Source organism: Chrysochloris asiatica, unplaced genomic scaffold (genome assembly GCF_000296735.1).
Source record: "Chrysochloris asiatica unplaced genomic scaffold, ChrAsi1.0 scaffold00079, whole genome shotgun sequence".
Taxonomy (NCBI): Eukaryota; Metazoa; Chordata; class Mammalia; order Afrosoricida; family Chrysochloridae; genus Chrysochloris; species Chrysochloris asiatica.
Genome location: NW_006408597.1, coordinates 2,064,476 through 2,081,946, shown reverse-complemented (window position 1 = coordinate 2,081,946; position 17,471 = coordinate 2,064,476). Strand labels below are relative to the sequence as shown.

Sequence of the window (17,471 nt, the reverse complement as noted above, 5' to 3'; positions counted from 1 at the left end):
ATGTCTTAAGTATGAGAGATGAGGTCCTGGCTTCTAAGGAGCATTCTGGCGGTACTTCTCCCAACACAGATTTGTTTGTTTTTCTAGCAGTCCATGGCACTGCTAGAACATTTTTTTGGTGAATTATAGTTTTTTAATAAATGTTTTATTGTGAATTATGTGATAGTTTACATGGGAGAACATTAGCTTTACATTCATTCTATCGTACATCGTTTCATTGCCATGATTACAATCCCCTCCATGCATCATCAAACAACTAAAGGGTATACCCTGCAAGCCTGACCTTCAGTTGTCAGCACATAGCCCCTCTCCCTCTCTGGGTCTAGAGTCCCCAGCCACTCCATCTCTGGCGTCACTGCTTCTCTGGGTACAGTCCTGCATTCCGCACTTCTCCCTTGATGGTCCCAGGGACCTCTGCTTGTGGACTGCAAAGTCAACCACTCCCTTCCTTTTGCTACAAAATGTCTACATTTACATTTCCAACCCTCACAATCAGTCCTGATAGTAATTATTCACTATTGTACTAGAACAGTCCTGTGCCCATCTCCTTTCATCAGCCCCGCCTAGACAGATTGGATACTACTCTGTAGAGAATCTACCTTCTTCCGTGCCCTCTGGATCTAGGCTCCCACTTGAAAGCTTGTAAACCAGTCACTTTTTGCCTTTGTAGCCCCCCATTTTGGGTAGCCATCCATGGTACTTTTAATGTTCTCCAACTCAATGCATCAATTTTTCTATGATCTTCCTTATTTGCTGTGCATTTTCACATGCAAAAGAAGCTATTCAAAATTCCATGACTTGGGTCATGTGCACCTCAAAGTGACACTTTGCTCTTGAACATTTTAAATAGGTCTTGTGCAGCAAATTTGCCTAATGCACTATATGTTATTTGACTTCTTGACTGCTGCTACCATGAGTGTTGCTGGTAGGTCCGAGCAAAATGAAGTCGCTGACAACTTCAATCTTTTCTCCATTTATCATGATATTATTTATTGATGTTATGTTATTTAATATTTTCTTCTCAGTGAAGACTCTGTTCTTTGATTTTCATCAGTAAGTATTTTAAGTCCTCTTTGCTTTCAGCAAGCAAGATTGTATCATCTGCATACCACAGGTAGTTAATGAGTCTTCCTCCAATCCTAATGCCACGTTCTTCTTCATATAATCCAGCTTCTTGGATATTTGATTAGCATACAGATTGAATAAGTATGATGAAAGACTACAACACTGGCATACTCCTTTCCTAATTTTAAACCATTCAGTGTCTCCTTGTTCTATTCAATCACCCTTCTCTTGGTCTAGTTACAGGTTCCTCATGAGCACAATTAAGTCTTACGGAATACTCATTCTCTGTAATGTTGTCTATAGCTTGTTATCATTCACACAGTCAAAGATCTTTGTGTAGTCAGTAAAGCACAAGTCAACATCTTTCTGGTATTCTCTGCTTTCTGCCAAGATCTATCTGACATCAGCAATGATATCCCTTGTTTCATGTCCTTGTTTGAATTCAGTTTGAACCTGTTGATGCAACCATTTTTTAATTGTCTTTAGCAAAATTTTACTTTTATGTGATATTGATACTGTTGAATTACTTCATAGTTCCAGTGTGTCATTGCTCTTTAAATGGGCATAAATATGGATCTCTCCCAGTCAGTTGGCCAAATAATTGTCTTCCATATTTTTTGCCATAGATGAGTGAGTATCTCTAGTGCTGCATTCGTTTGTTGAATGATTTTAATTGCAACCTATCAATTCCTGGCACCTGTTTCTTTTGCCAATGCCTTCAGTGCATCTTGGACTTCTTCCTTCAGGATCATTGGCTCTTGATCATATACTATCTCTTAAGATGGTTGAACATCTACCAATTCTTTTTGGTGCAGTGACTCTGTGCATTCCTTCCATCTTCTTTGTATGTTTTCTGAATCATTCAATATTTTGTCCATAGAATCATTCAGTATTTCAAGTCAAGGCTTGAAATTTTTCTTCAGTTCTTTTGGCTTCAGAAATGCTGAGTATGTTCTTCCCTTTTGATCTCCTAACTCCAGATCTTTGCACATTTAATCATAATACTCAACTTTGAAGTCTTCCATTCAGCTCTTTTACTTTCCTCATTTCTTCCATTTGCCTTCTATATTGGAAAGGGTTTCAGAGTGTCTTCTGACATCCATTTTGTTTTTCCCCTTCTTTATTGTCTTCTTAATGACCTTTTGCTTTCTTCCTGTATGATGTTCTTTATATCATTTCACAACTCTTCTGGTCTTCAATCATTAGTGTCTAATGCATCAAAGCTTTCCTTGAGATGATCTCTAAATTCAGGTGGATTATGTTCAAGGTAAAATTTTGGCTCTTTTGGACTTGTTTTGATTTTTTCCCACTTCCGCCTGAATGTGCACATGTGCAATTGATGGTCTGTTCCACAGTCTGCCTCTGGCCTTGTTTTGGCTGATGGTATGGAGTTTTTCCACTGTCTCTTCTCACAGAGGAGTCCTGGTGTGGTGCTGTGGGTTAATGTTTCAGATTGCAAAGCCGTTTGAACTGCAAGGACGGCAGTTCAAGCTCACCAGCTGCTCCTCGGAAACCCTATACAGGGTCGCTATGGGTCGGAACCGACTCAGCAGCACTTCACAACAACAACAACAACTTCTCACAGATGTAATCAGTTTGATTTCTGTGAATGGTGTTTAGTAAGGTCCATGTGTATAGTTTTTAAATTTATTTTTATTTTGAATGTTGTTTAAAAAGGTATTTGCAACCTACACCTATAAATGCAGTAGCTCAAAAGAGGAAACAAATCCCTGCTGCAAGACCTATTCCCACCCCCTCCACACAAAGGGTGGACAGGGTGGACAACTTGGACATTGGCTACCCAAAATGGGGGGAGGGATACAAAGGTAAGAAGTGACTGGCTTACAAGCTTTCAAGAGGGAACCTAGATCCAAAGGGCCTGGAGGAAGGTAGAGTCTCCAGTGAATAGTATCCAGCCTGTCCAGGCTCTTGTGATGTAATAGTGAATAATTGTTATCAGGACTGATTATGAGGGTTGGAAATCTAAAGGTGGACGGACATTTTGTAGCAAGGAGGGGAGTGACTAACTTTTCAGTCTAGGAGCGGAGGACCCTAGGATCATCAATGGAGAAAAGCGGAGAGCGGGATCCTACCCATAGAAGCAGTGAGGCCTGAGATGGAGGCAGAGAAGAAGACTTCAAGAGATGGTGTGGCTGGGGACTTGGGATCCAGAGAGGGAATGGGGCTGAGGACTGTGGTGGTGGTGGGGGGTGGGGTGGGGGTGCAGGCTTACAGGGTACACCCTTTGGTTGGGTGAGGATGCATGGACGGGATGGTAACTATGCCAATGAAATGATAGATAATAGGATGAATGTTCTCCCATGTAGACTACCACACAATTCACAATAAAACATTTATTTAAAAAAAAAAAAAAAGTATTTGCAATGAAGAAGTCATTGGTCTTGTACAATCCTATCATATGATCTCCAGCATCATTTCTATAGCCAAGGCCATATTTTCCAACGATGGATCCTTCTTCTTTGTTTCCAACCTTTGCATTCCAATTGCCAGTAATTATCAGTACATCTTGATTGCATGTTTGATCAATTTCAATTTCAGACTGAAGAAGTTGGTAGAACTCTTCTATTTCATCATCACTGACTCTAGTGGTTGGTGCATAAATTTGAATAATAGTGGTATTAACTATACTTCCTTTTAGTATATGGACATTATTCTATCACGGACAGCATTATATTTCAAGATGGATCTTGAAATGTTCTTTTGGATGATGAATACAATGCCATTCCTCTTCAATTTGTCATTTCTGGCATAGTAAACCATATGTCCGTCATGTTAAAAATGTCCAATACCAGTCTATTTTAGCTCACTAATGCCTAAAATATTGATCTTTGTGTGTTCCTTTTCATTTTTGACAACTTCCAATTCACCTGGATTCATACCTTGCACATTCCATGTTCTGATTATTAATGGACGTTTTCAGCTGTTTCTCCTCATTTTGAGTTGTGTCACATAAGCATATGAAGGTCCCGAAAGCTTTACTCCAATCCTCTCATCATGGTCAACTCTAATTTGAGGAGGCAGCTCTTGCTCAGTCATATTTTGAGTGACTTCCAACCTAAGGGGCTCATGTTTCAGCACTGTATCTGGCAGTATTCTGGTACCATTCATCCTGTTTCAGTATTCAATATTCCAGTGCTATCTGAAAGTGTTCCACTGGTACTCATAAAGTTTTCATTGGTTAAACATTCAGAAATAGTTCACCTCTTTTTCTTCCTAGTCTGTCTTAGCCTGGAAGCTCAGTCAAAATCTTCCCACCATGGGTGTATCCCGTTGGTATTTAAAATACCAGTGACATAACTTCAGCATCATGGCAATATGCATGCCACCAAAGTATTATAAACTAACAGTTGAGTGATGTTTTATAGTTGTAGGTTTTACATTTATGTCTTTAATCCATGTTGAGGCTTACAAAAAAAATTACATGGTGAGATATATGGGTCTTGTTTTACTCTTCTGCAAATAGATTTCCAGCTTTGCCAGCACCTTTTCTCTCTTCCTCATTTAATGTGTTTTGGTCATTTGTCAAAGATCAGCTGACTGTATGTGGATGGATTTACTTCTGGGTTCTCAATTCGGTTTCATGGATCTATGTATCTTTCATTGTACCAGTACCACTGTGGCTATATAGTAAATTTTGAAATCAGGAATGAGAGGCTTCTAATTTTGTTCTTCTTAAGAAGCTCTGGTAGTGTAGTGGTTACGAATTGACTCGATGGCACTTAACAAACAACAAGCAATATTTTGCTTATCCAAGTTCTCTTTTCTTATGAAAGCATTTCATTAGGCCTTTCTTCAGTGTGGGTTTGACCTACCAATCTTCAGGTTAGCAGCTGATTGCAAACCACTTGTGCCATCAAAGCTCCTTAATTTTTTAAAAAGAGTATTTCAATTGAACTCATAAAAACCATCCCTACCTGAGGCTTATGAGCTAATCAGCATTCTGTTTCTTAATCTGGTTGCTGTTTACACAAGTATAATTGGTCCCTGGCTGGAATCTCCTACCTTTTGGTTAACACTTAAGCACTTGAATCATCTGTACCACCCAGAGAAAAAGAAATTGTATCATGTTTAAGCCATTGTTATTTTAGGGCTTGGATACAACACTCAAACTTGTATTCTAATCCTAAACCTCTTTTTGTCTTTTATTTTGTGAATTACAACTGAGAGATAAAAGTAGAATCAATTCTGGACCCAGCCATCCCTGAAAGTGGTTTACCTCGGTACTTTTCAGTTTTATGATCTATTGTTGTTAATTGCCATCTGTCAGTTTTGACTTATAACTATCCTATATAGGGTTTCCAAGGAGCTCTGGTAGCTTAGTGGTTACGATTTGGGCTGCGAACCGCAAGGTCAACAGTTTGAAACTACCAGCTGTTCTGCTGGAGAAAGATTTATAGCCTTGGAAACCCTATAGAGGGTTGCTGTGAGTCGGAACCGACTCCACGGCACACAACAACAACAACATATAGAGTTTCCAAGGAGCAGGTAATGGGTTTGAACTGCCAACCTTGTGGTTTGCAGTCCATTGCTGATTCTACAGTATCATACCAGAAGTCTAATATGAACTGGTAAACTAGGGTTTTTTTTCCCCTTTTGATTAAGTCGGTTTGGGTTTGTGTCTCAGAATTTAAGAAGTTCTGACTGAGGCCTCCTCCAACTTCTATTTTTACTTCAGGCCATTCAGATTGTAGATGTTGGTGAAAATCTTCAGGTTTTTCATCCTGGCATTAGTGCTTGGTATGTAAATTAAAGAGTTGTATTAGTTGGTCTTCCATGTGGGCTTTTGAATATTATCATTGATAACACTGTATTTCAGGATAGATCTTGATTTTTTGTTGTTGTTGTTGAATCGCATACTGCTCTCCTTCAGTTTGTCATTCCCTGTATAGTAGATCATGATTGTCTGGTTCAAAATGACCAATGTCAGTCTATTTCATCTAACTTCTTCTTGTTAGGTATGTCAAGTCGGCACTGACAAATAGTGACACTATGCACAGGAATGAAATACTACCTGGTCCTGCTCTAGTGCCTAGAATATCAATCTTTATGCATTCCTTTTCATTTTCTTATAACTTCCAATTTTCCTAGATTCTTATTTTGTAATTCTGTGTTCTGATTATTAATGGATGCTTGTTTGTTGTTGTTGTTGTTGTTAGGTGCTATCTAGTCAGTACTGACTCATAGCGACCCTATGCACAGCATAACGAAACACTGCCAATCCTGGGCCGACCTCACTATTGTTGCCACGCTTGAGTCCATCGATGCTGCCACTTTGCCAATCCATCTTGTTGGTGGTCTTTTTCTCTGACCCTCCACCTTACCAAACATGATATCCTTCTCCAGCGACTGGTCCCTCCTGATGATATATCCGAAGTATGAGAGACGAAGTTTAGCCATCCTGGCCTCCAAGGAGCACTCTGGCTGCACTTCTTCCAAAACGGATCTATTGGTTCTTTTGGCAGTCCATGGCACTTTCAATATTCTCCTCCAACACTGTAACTGAAAAGCATCAATTCTTCTACGATCTTGTAGCTGTTGCTTATTTTGAGTTGTGCCACATCTGTCAAGGAATGTCTCAAAAGCTTTACTCCATCCACATCATTAAGGTTAACTCTCTGGTAGCGTAGTGGTTACGAATCGGGCTGCGAACCTTAAGGTCAGCGGTTCGAAACTACCAGGCGCTCCGCGGGAGAAAGATGAGGCTTTCTACTCCCGTAAAGATTTACACCCTCGGAAACCCTGTACAGGGTCGCTATGGGTCGGAACCGACTCGATGGCACTTAACAACAACAACAACTACTTTGAGGAGACAGCTCTTCTCCAGTCATATTTTGAGTGTCTTCCAACCTGATAGGCTTATCTTCCAGCTTTATATCAATTAATGTTCTGCCACTATCCCTATGGTTTTCACTGGCCAATTTTTAAAGAAGTAGAAACACAGCTAAATTCCTATTTGATAATAAGAAGTTCTTTCTTCTGGAAAATATCTGTTGTTAAGTGCCCATGAATCAGTTCCAACACATTGGGACCCTGTGTAGGGTTTCCAAGGAGTGGCTAGTGAGTTTGAACTGCCAATTATGAAGTTAGCAGTCCACCACTTAGCCTACAGCTCCCTAGATGTCCCCAATTTCTACTTACATAATGTGCTGGACTGTAAGGTAGGTGTGAACCACAAGGTCGGCGGTTCAAGCTCACCAGCTGCTCCTCGGAAACCCTGTATGTTGTTGTTATGTGCCATGGAATCGGTTCCAACTCATAGCGATCCTGTACAGTGTTTCTGAGGCTGTAAATCTTTACGGGAGCAGAAAGCCTCATTTTTCTCCCGCTGTTCGCTGGTAGTTTCAAACTGCTGACTCTGAGGTTTGCAGCTCGATTCGTAACCACTACGCTACTAGAGTTCCTTCGGAAACCCTGTATAGGCTCATAAGTCGGGACCGACTCAACAGCACTTAACAACTTCAACTACCTCCTAAGAGAGAAGATTGCCATTTAATGCGAAACTATTGGCCTCTCACAAGCAGCTCTGGTAGCATAGTGGTTACGAATCGGGCTGCGAATCTCGGGGTCAGCAGTTCGAAACTACCAGCTGTTCCGCGGGAGAAAGATGAGGCTTTCTGCTCCGTCAAGATTTACAGCTTCGGAAACCCTGTATAGGAGTCGCAACCGACTCCACGAACATATCAATAATTGGCCTCTCGCTGTCCAGAACAAAGAAAAGTGAAGACAATTTTTAAAAAATCACAGAAACAATCAGACCACGTGAACCCGAATCTCTATTGCCCTGAGACCGATGGTGCCTAGCTACCACTGTACCACTGTGTACTACTTTGAAAGGGATCACCATAGGAGGTCCTAGAAGTAAAAAGTTAAAACAAAACAAACAAAAAGACCAGGTTTACTAGATTGAATAGAGACTGGTAAAACTGGTAGCGATTATAACCCTTAAACATCCTTTAAGCGTGGAACTGAACTCACCCTCGGGCTTCAGTCAGACAGTACTATAAAGTGATTAATAAAATCAGGGGAGCATTCACTCTCTAGAACAACTGACTTTATGCAAGACCTAAGGGGCAACATTTGCCCAGGGGTAAAAAAGTAATAAGGGATTTGTTGTTGTTGTTATGTGCCGTGGAGTCGATTCCGACTCATAGTGATCCTATACAGGGTTTCCGAGGCTGTAAATGTTTACGGGAGCAGAAAGCCTCATCTTTCTCCCGCGGAATAGCTGGTAGTTTTGAACAGCTGATCCCGAGGTTAGCAGTCTGATTCATAACCACTACTATACCAGAGCGCCTTAATAAGGGACAGAAAACTAAAAAGAACTGGTATCAATTACAGGAATCAAAATCTGTAAGAACTGTTGAATGGAAACCAATTTGTTTTGTAAACTTTTACCCAAACAGCAAAACAAAACAAAAAAGAGGTGAAGGTCTAGGTTATTAAGGTAGAAGCAAGGTCAAATCATTACGTGGCATATTACTGACACATTTAATATTTTCAGTTAGGCACTACATTTTGTAGAATCTGTTCTGTATCAGCTTTACTTTTCAGTGATTCACTTAAGCCAAGGAAGGTGTTCAAGTTCCACATTATGTTGAGAGATGTTTGGAGCTTTATATTGGAGTCCTGGTGTGGCGCTGTGGGTTAATGCGCTGGATTGCAAAGTTGGTTTGAATCGCAAGATCGGCGGTTCGAGCTTACCAGCCTCTCCTTGGAAACCCTATACAGAGTCGTTAAAGGAGCTCTGGTAGCGTAGTGGTTGCGAATCGGGTTGCGAACCTCAGAGTCAGCAGTTCGAAACTACCAGCTGTTCCGCAGGAGCAAGATGAGGCTTTCTACTCCTGTAGAGATTTACAGCCTCAGAAACTCTGTACAGACTCACTATGAGTTGGAACCGACTCAACGGCACATAACAACATTGGGTCCGAACCGACTTTATGTCATTTAAAACAACATTTTTAAGTTGTTTTCTCTAGACAATCTCTGTATCTGGTTTCTGCTATTTTTGCTTTAACACTGCAATTCTTCAACCTGCATTTTCATGTGATGAGCTAGTCTAAAGAATTTCATTTCTCTCCTTTTACTGCAAATGTTACCAGAAGGAATTGGTACAGTTTTACATTCGACTTTCAAAACAAGTCTACATCCTTTCACAAATGTGCCTGCGATTTTTTGTTGCTGTTGTTAGAATTGCTTAAAGTTTATTTATTTACTTTGGAATCAACTGACATTTTTACAAATTTCCATCATGTCATTCAGGACAATGGTAAGCTTCTCCATGATCTCAAGTCTAGTTGTATCCCTCTCATTTATGAACATTTAGCAGTTTTTTCATATAGGCGTCACATATTTCTTCTTATAGTTTTTCCTAGTTGTTTTGTGGGGATTTTTTTCTGTTGTTGTTGCGATTGTTGCTATTGTGAATGGAGCCTTTTTTTTTCCATTCAAAACTGAACCCATGGGGCGATAGGATCTCTACCACCCTTCTCAGCTGTGAGACTCTATGGTTCTTTGGTTCTATGAGAACATTCTACTCCCACATGCATTACCCGAAGCTGACGGAAGATGTCAATCGAGAGTCACCAAGGAAAGGGCCGCTCTACCTCGTCTTTGTTCGCTTCTCAGTGGATACTGAGCAGGCGTATTAGCCTCTGCCCTGTCCCCGCCTTCTCGGTCGCGGGCCCAGCTCGGTAGCGTCGGCGCACTGGCGCGCTCCGCTTACACGCTCTAGGGCCTATAGGCGCCGCGAGTTCCGGCTGTCGCTGCCGCCGCCGCCGCCGCAGCTCCAGGAGGTCGGTTGCGTCGAGTAACGGCGCCCGGGACGAGCCCTGCGTCTTCCTCTCCGATATGTACCCGAATTGGGGCCGGTATGGCGGGAGCAGCCACTATCCGCCGCCGCCGGTCCCGCCGCCGCCGGTGGCGCTTCCTGAGGCCTCGCCGGGGCCCGGTTACTCGAGCTCGACGACTCCTACGGCCCCCTCCTCTTCGGGCTTCATGAGCTTCCGTGAGCAGCACCTGGCGCAGCTCCAGCAGCTGCAGCAGATGCACCAAAAGCAAATGCAGTGCGTGCTCCAGCCCCACCACCTCCCTCCGCCTCCCCTGCCACCCCCGCCCGTGATGCCGGGGGGCAGCTATGGGGACTGGCAACCGCCGCCGCCACCGATGCCCCCGCCGCCTGGGCCGGCCCTCAGCTATCAGAAGCAGCAGCAGTACAAACATCAGATGCTTCACCACCAACGAGACGGGCCTCCTGGTTTGGTTCCCATGGAGCTGGATTCTCCACCTGAATCTCCCCCTGTGCCGCCAGGATCCTACCTGCCCCCGTCTCAATCTTACATGCCCCCACCTCAACCGCCACCCTCGTACTATTCCCAGTCTTCGTCCCAGCCCTACCCGCCTCCGACTCAGCCGTCCCCTTCGCAGTCCCCACCATCCCAGTCATACCTGGCGCCCACCTCATCCTACTCTTCCTCTTCCTCCTCCTCCTATTTGAGCCATTCTCAGTCCTACTTGCCCTCTTCTCAGGCATCTCCATCCCGCCCCTCCCAGGGCCATCCTAAATCCCAACTACTAGCTCCACCAACACCGTCTGGACCTTCTGGGAATAAGACAACTATACAGCAAGAGCCTTTGGAGAGTGGAACCAAGACTAAGAATGCTGAACAGCAGCAAGGCGCCCCTGAGCCAGATCCCTCTACGATGACTCCACAGGTAAGAAAACATCTACTTGAGCCCAGTCTTTCACCTAGAGGGTCCTAAGTGAGCAGATCTCAGGGTTTTAACCTGCGTTTAGCTTAATTCCAACACACAATGGCTAGCTAATTTACACCAGGGATTCTGTGAGTGCAAGATGAGACATCCCAGCTTTTTAATGAGTTAATGTGGATTTCGCAGTGTTTAAAGATGTGGACATTCCTTCCAGAGAAGTGGGATAGCTCAAGAGTTACTTCTCAATCTGTTCCATGGTTTTGTTCCTAGGTTTTGTTGCTGTTGCAAAGGGCTGTGTTTTAAAAATGCATTTTAAATAAAAATTGCCATTTGAGAGGCAACATAAATAAGACGCTTCTCAAAGGGCTGCCACTCAAGTTGTGTACTAATGCTAATTCTTCCAAAATAAAAAAAAAATTGAGGTAACCACTGCCTGTCTCCTCAGTAGGAGACCTCTGCAAATGAAGGATGAAAGTTTGTTTTATCAGGAGTATCCTAATTATGCATATAGGTATAAGTTGCAGTTTTATAGTTCACACCCAGCATGCACTTGTGTTTCTAGATATTTGGCATTTTTAGGTGTCTCTAGGTGGAATTGACCCACATGTCCTTTGCTTACATACTTTAAGGTAGGTGTTAAGACATGACCAATTTTGCTGCTTTTCATTGTTGTTAACCATTTGTTCCAAGGGGACAACCTTGGAATTTGGCTAAGGTTGGAAAAGATGTGTGATATCTCTTTGTTCACAAGAGAGCCTCTAGTCTTCTGTTGAAGAGAATTTTACAGGGTGGTGGTGGTGGTGGTGGTGGGCTGTGGAGTCAGTTCTCACTCGTAGCGACCCTATACAGGGTTTCCAAGGCTGTAAATCTTAACGGCAGCAGAAAGCCTCATCTTTCCCCTGTGGAACACAGGGTAGTGGTGACAAATGAATTCCTCTTTTGAGAAAAAGACAGAATAAATGGTTTGATACAATTTCTTATTTTTGATACAATTTCTTAAAATAGACACTTTACAATTACTAATGTATTGTGCATATAATATGCCATGTAAATAATGCAAACACATAAGAAATTCAAAGAGGCCGCACTGTTTGCAAAGACCTTATAACGTACCTGTTACTTGCGTAAAGATGTAGCCGTTTACCACAGTGCTACTGCTGTTGTTGTTGTTAGGTGCCATCGAGTCGGTACTGACTCATAGCCACCTTATGCACAACAGAACAAAACACTGCTTGATCCTGGGCCAGCTTCACAATTGTTGCCATGCTTGAGCCCATTGATGCTGCCACTTTGCCAGTCCATCTCGCTGTTGTTAGGTACCGTCAAGTCAGGACTTTGCACAGCAGAACAAAATACTCCGTGGTCCTGCGTCCTGCTCACAATCATTGTTATGTTTGAGCCCGTTGTTGCTGCCACCACTGTCAGTCCATCTGGTTGGAGGTGGTCTTTTTTATTGACCCTGCCCTTTGCCAAGCAATAATGTTCTTCTCCAGGGATTGATACCTCAGTAGAGGACTTTTTTGTCTTTTAAACATTTTATTGTGATTTGGGTGAAAACTTACAGAGCGCATTAGTTTCCCATTCAGCAATCTATACACATTTTGTTTCTTGACATTTGTTGTAGTCCCCTCAATATAACAGTCCACTTCCATTTCCTCCTTGCTTCCCCGTTTCCATTTGCCCATCTTTCCTGTTCCTTCCTGCCATCAGAACTTTGTTTGGGGGCATATGCTGCCCTTTTGGTCTCTTTTGGTTGGTTGTTCTAAGGAGCATGTCCTCATGAGCTCACCTTATAGGCCAGCTCTGGGAGCATAGTGGTTATGAGTCGGGCTACTAATGCCACAGTCAGAAGTTTGAAACTACCAGTGGTTCCATGGGAGACAGATGAGTCTTACTGTTCCCGTAAAGATTTGCAGCCTCAGAAACCCTATACAGGGTCTGTATGTGTTGGAACCAACTCCATGGCACATCACCACCACCATCATTGTGTGATTGATGGATAATCTCTAGTAGTGGGTTCAGTTCTAGGCTTGAAGGGCTTCTAAGGGTCATAGTGAGTGTGGTGCTGCGGGATAATGCACTAGACTACAAGGTCAGTTTGAACTGTGGTTCCCAAACTTACCTTGGAAACCCTATACAGGGTTCTTATGAGTTAGATATGATTCAATGGCACTAAACAACAGCAACAATCAGAGCAGTAAGTTTTTTGTTTTTTTATTACGGTTTTGAATTTTGTTTTCCTTTTCCGCTCACTGCCCAGGACCTTCTATAATCCTGATACGAGCAATTGACAGTGTGTAGCTGGGTACCATCTAATTCTCTTGGTCTCAGGCTGGCAGAGGCTGTGGTCTGTGTGGTGCGTTATCCTCTGAACTAATTGTTTCCATGATTCTTTTTGATTTTCATCATTCCCTTCTGTATTCTGAACAGGAAGAGACCAGTTGTGTCTTAGATGGCTACTCCTTCATTTTTAAGATCCTAGTTGCCAAAGTACCAAAGTAGAATGGTAGAGCATTGTCATTGTTGTTATGGACAATGCTATGCTAGTTGATCTAGTGTCCTCTAACCCAGTGACACAAGCCCTCATTGTGTTTGGCTATGGCTAAGTTTTCATACTGCCCCCTGAATGCGCTATGTAGAACCGTCTTCTGCCGAGTCTCTATGTGCTTGTAGGTGTATTTCCATTTGTCACCCTACACTTGTTCAACTTTCATATTTACCTGTGTATCCATTCACAGATTATTGCTTGTTATTACTGTTACTGCATGATTGTGGTTGCAATAGTATTTATCATTGTTGCTCTGGCATACCTTCCAGTGTTTTCCTTTGCCTTGGTCATGTTGTGAATTGTTGTTGCTGTTGTTGTTGTTAAGTGCCATTGAGTTGGTTCTGACTCATGGGGTTTCTGAGGAGTGGCTGGTGAGTTTGGACCACAGACATACATTTGTTCAGATTAAAAGGGTCTGATAGTGCAGTGGTTACGTGTTGGGCTGCTAACTGAAAGGTTAGCGGTTTGAATCTACCAGCTGCTCCTTAGGGAGAAAGATGAGGCTTTCTGTGCCTGTAAAGATTTACAGCCTCAGAAACCCTATGGGAGGTCCCACCTCCCCTTACAGTTGTCTCTCTTTTAAGGCACATCTTTGTTCTCTATGAGACCATGCCTAGGCTCACCTACGTGGTTTTGTTCTGTTCTTCTGATTATAAGTCTCTTATAGAAGGAGCTCTGGTAGCGTAGTGGTTACAAATTGGGCTGAGAACCTTAAGGTCAACAGTTTGAAACTGCCAGCCGCTCCGCGGGGGAAAGATGAGGCTTTTTGCTCCTGTAAAGATTTACAGCCTCAGAAAACCTGTACAGGGTCGCTATGGGTCGCAACTGACTCGATGTCACTTAACAACAACAATATAGACAGACTGCTTCACTCATCTTTTATCTCTTAGAGTACCCTAGGATAGTACCTTGCTAATTGTTGGTTTTCCACAAGGATATGTTGAATAAGATGTGAGTTGTCTTGTTCTAGAATACCTTGGTTTATTTGATAAATACTTTGTTCTTGTCAGTGCCAGTCTCTTGGCAATTAATGTTTTGCTCATTTATTATTCTTTGATTCATATTTTATTTTTGGAATGTGTCATTTCTTATGGTTGGAGATTTTAAACATAAATAAGAATAGAGAAAATTGGTTTGATCCCTGCATATATCCTTCATTCAGATACAGTAACCATCAATATTTGCCTTGTTTGCTTCATGAAGGCCTATTTTTGTTGTTGCTGTAGAAATATTTTAAAGCAAATCTTATTTTATCCATATATTCTTAATTATTGTTAGTTCCCATCAAGTTGGTTTTGACTCATGGTGTCTCTTTGTGTGCACAGTGGAAGTGTTCAGAGGCTGTGACCTCTGGGAAGAGATCGCCAGGCCTGTCTTCTGAGACTGTCAGTGGGTTGGAACCGCCAGCCTTTTGACTGACTAGTGGTCAAGTCCAAACAAACCCCCTGCCATTGAGTTGATTATGATGCATAGAGACCCTGTATAAGGGTGTCTGAGACTGTAAATATTTACGAGAGCAGGCAGGCCCATCTTTCTCTTGCAGAGTGACTGGTGGATTTGAACCACTAACTTTGTGGTTAGCAGCCCAACACCTAACCCTCAGCGCCTATTCTAAATTAGGCAACCCCCAGCCAACCACTTATAAAAAAGGATCCTTAGTTAGGTAATGATGTTAGAATACCTAACAAAATGAACAATGTTTCACCTTATCCATATGCAGCTTTACCCTATTGTCTCATGATACTAAAAAATTATCAAGAATTCTTTGATATCATCTATTAACTAGTCCATTTAAAAATTCTTCAATTGACTTAATGTTTTTTGCAGGTGGTTTGTTGAAATCAGGATCTAAGACTCTTACTCTAGATCAGGGTTTCTCTGCCTCAGCATGTCAAGACATTTTGGACAAGATAATTCTCAGTTGTGGGGCTGTCCTATGCTTTGTAGAAAAGTCGCTGGAAAAGGATGTCATGCTGGGTAAGATGGAGGGTCAGAGAAAAAGAGGAAGACCCCCAATGAGATAGATCAGCCAGGTGGCATCGTTGATGGTGTCAAGTGTGGCAGCGGTGGTAGGGTTGGCCCAGGATTGGACATTGTTTCGTTCTGCAGTGCATGGGGTCGCTATGAGTCGGTTCCAACTTGATGGCACCTGACAACAACAACAACAGCAATCTCTGGCCTCTACCACTAGATGACAGTTGTTATGTTGTGGAGTGTCTTCTAGTCAGTTCCAACCCATGGAGACCCACCTGGTATAGGGTTTCTGAGGAGCAGTTGGTGAGCTTGAACCACTGGCCTTGCAGTTCAAACGGCTTTGCAGTCTTGCGCATTAACCCACAGCGCCACACCAGAACTCCAGGTGACAATAGCAGCCACCAATTTTGACAACCAAACATGTTTCCTGACATTGCCAAATGTCTTCCCGGGGGACAGAAGGGAGGCAAGCTCACTCTTAATTGAAAGCCGGCCCCTAGATCAGTCTTCCTGCTCTTTTTCTTCCCCATGCCATTGAACTGAATGAAAAATCTGTGTCCAGTATCCTAGACTGTTTTACTTTTCTTACTTTCTAGATTTATCTGTTCTTGCTCTCTTATGGTGTCCTTTGACGTGTTCCTCTCCTATATTTTTTGTAAACTAGATGTTAACTCTGAAGGCTTCTTAAATTTTAAGTTCAACTTTGTTTTGGCAAGGATTCTGGTGGCACAGTGGTTAAGCTTCGGCCAGCAGTTTGAACCCACCACCAGTCTCTCTGTAGAATCAGTTTGCTTTCATAAAGATTTACTGCCCTGTGGGATCTTACAGGGTCACTAGGACTCAGAAGGAACTCGACTGCAGTGGGTTTGGTTTCAGATTTTTATTTTGGAAAGTATAATTCATAGGTGGTGCTATGTATTTCATAGGCATCCACCGGTAGGCACATAATGCCTGCTTGTCACACTGTCAGTGATGCCAACATTGATCAGTAGTAGATTCTGATGGTGACAATTTGATCCCTTCCTTCACTGTAAGGTTCCTGTCTAACTTGCATCTCCTACTTCATGTAGTGATTCATCCATCGATAGTATTTGCTTGAATAAATGATTTCATTAGAGACTGCACCATGGTGGTATTTTTCCTGCCATTTCTTCCACATTTACTATGATAGCTATGGTTTTGTGTCAACTTTGCTGAATCAGGATTCTCAGTGGTTTAGCAGTTAGATGTAGTTCTCACCTCCATGATGAGATCTCATATAATACATTCAACCCCGTGGTATGATTTGATGTGATAAAACCCCATCTGATGTAATTATCCTATGTTGCAAATCCTCACTTCTATGATGTTAATGATAATGAGGTCAGATGCAATCTACAGGATTAGGTTGACTCCTGAGTTAGTCTCTTTTGAAATATGCAAGGAGAGAGACTTGAGCTGAGCTGAGAGGGACCTATTACCACCAAGAAAGAAGAGCCAGGAGTGAAGTATGTCCTTTGGACTTAGGGTCCCTGCACTGTGAAGCTCCTAGATTCAGGGAAAGACAGATGTCAAGACACATGGAGATCTCCAAGGAATGTTGGGCTTATGGATGCTGAAGGAAACAAGGACCCTTCTCTAGAGCCAGCACTTTGAGTTTAGATGCTAGCCTCCTAATTTGTAAGAGAATAGATTTCTGATTGTTAAACTATCCACTTGTGGTATTTCTATTATAGTCCCTTTAGATAACTAAGACATTTACTATATGGGAATGTTTCTATTCAGCAAAATTTGCCTTCCTGAGTTTAGTGCTGTTTGGTAGAGAAACAGGAACATCTAGGATCAGCTTACGTTTGTTTTTTCTATTTAATTTCTAGTGTTCAGAGTAAAGCACTGGTGTCTTTTTTGAAGAATTAACTTTTCTGTGTTTAAGATAAGATTTATTAGGTAAACTGCATTTGTTATTGTTAAGTGACTTTGAGTCGGTTCCAATTCATATGTTGACCCTATATATCCATCCGGTGGGAAACACCCAGCCCATGGATCATATGTTATTGTTGTTGTTAAGTGCCATCGAGTCGGTTCCAACCCATAGCAACCCTGTATAGTGTTTCCGAGGAGCAGCTGGTGAGCTTGAACCACCCACCTTGCAGTTCAAACAGCTTTGCAGTCTGGC

The 17,471-nt window shown here is 42.4% G+C and overlaps 1 protein-coding gene across 1 annotated transcript in view; it reads left to right on the top strand.

The window, feature by feature from the left end:
* The first annotated feature begins 9,810 nt into the window (after window positions 1-9,810).
* Window positions 9,811-17,471, top strand: part of YLPM1 (YLP motif containing 1) — a 121,761-nt gene continuing 114,100 nt past the window's right edge. Inside the window, exon 1 of the mRNA XM_006865526.1 lies at window positions 9,811-10,797. Within this exon, the coding sequence (XP_006865588.1) occupies window positions 9,934-10,797 (864 nt within the window). The 5' untranslated portion in view covers window positions 9,811-9,933. The remainder of the gene's footprint in view (window positions 10,798-17,471) is intronic.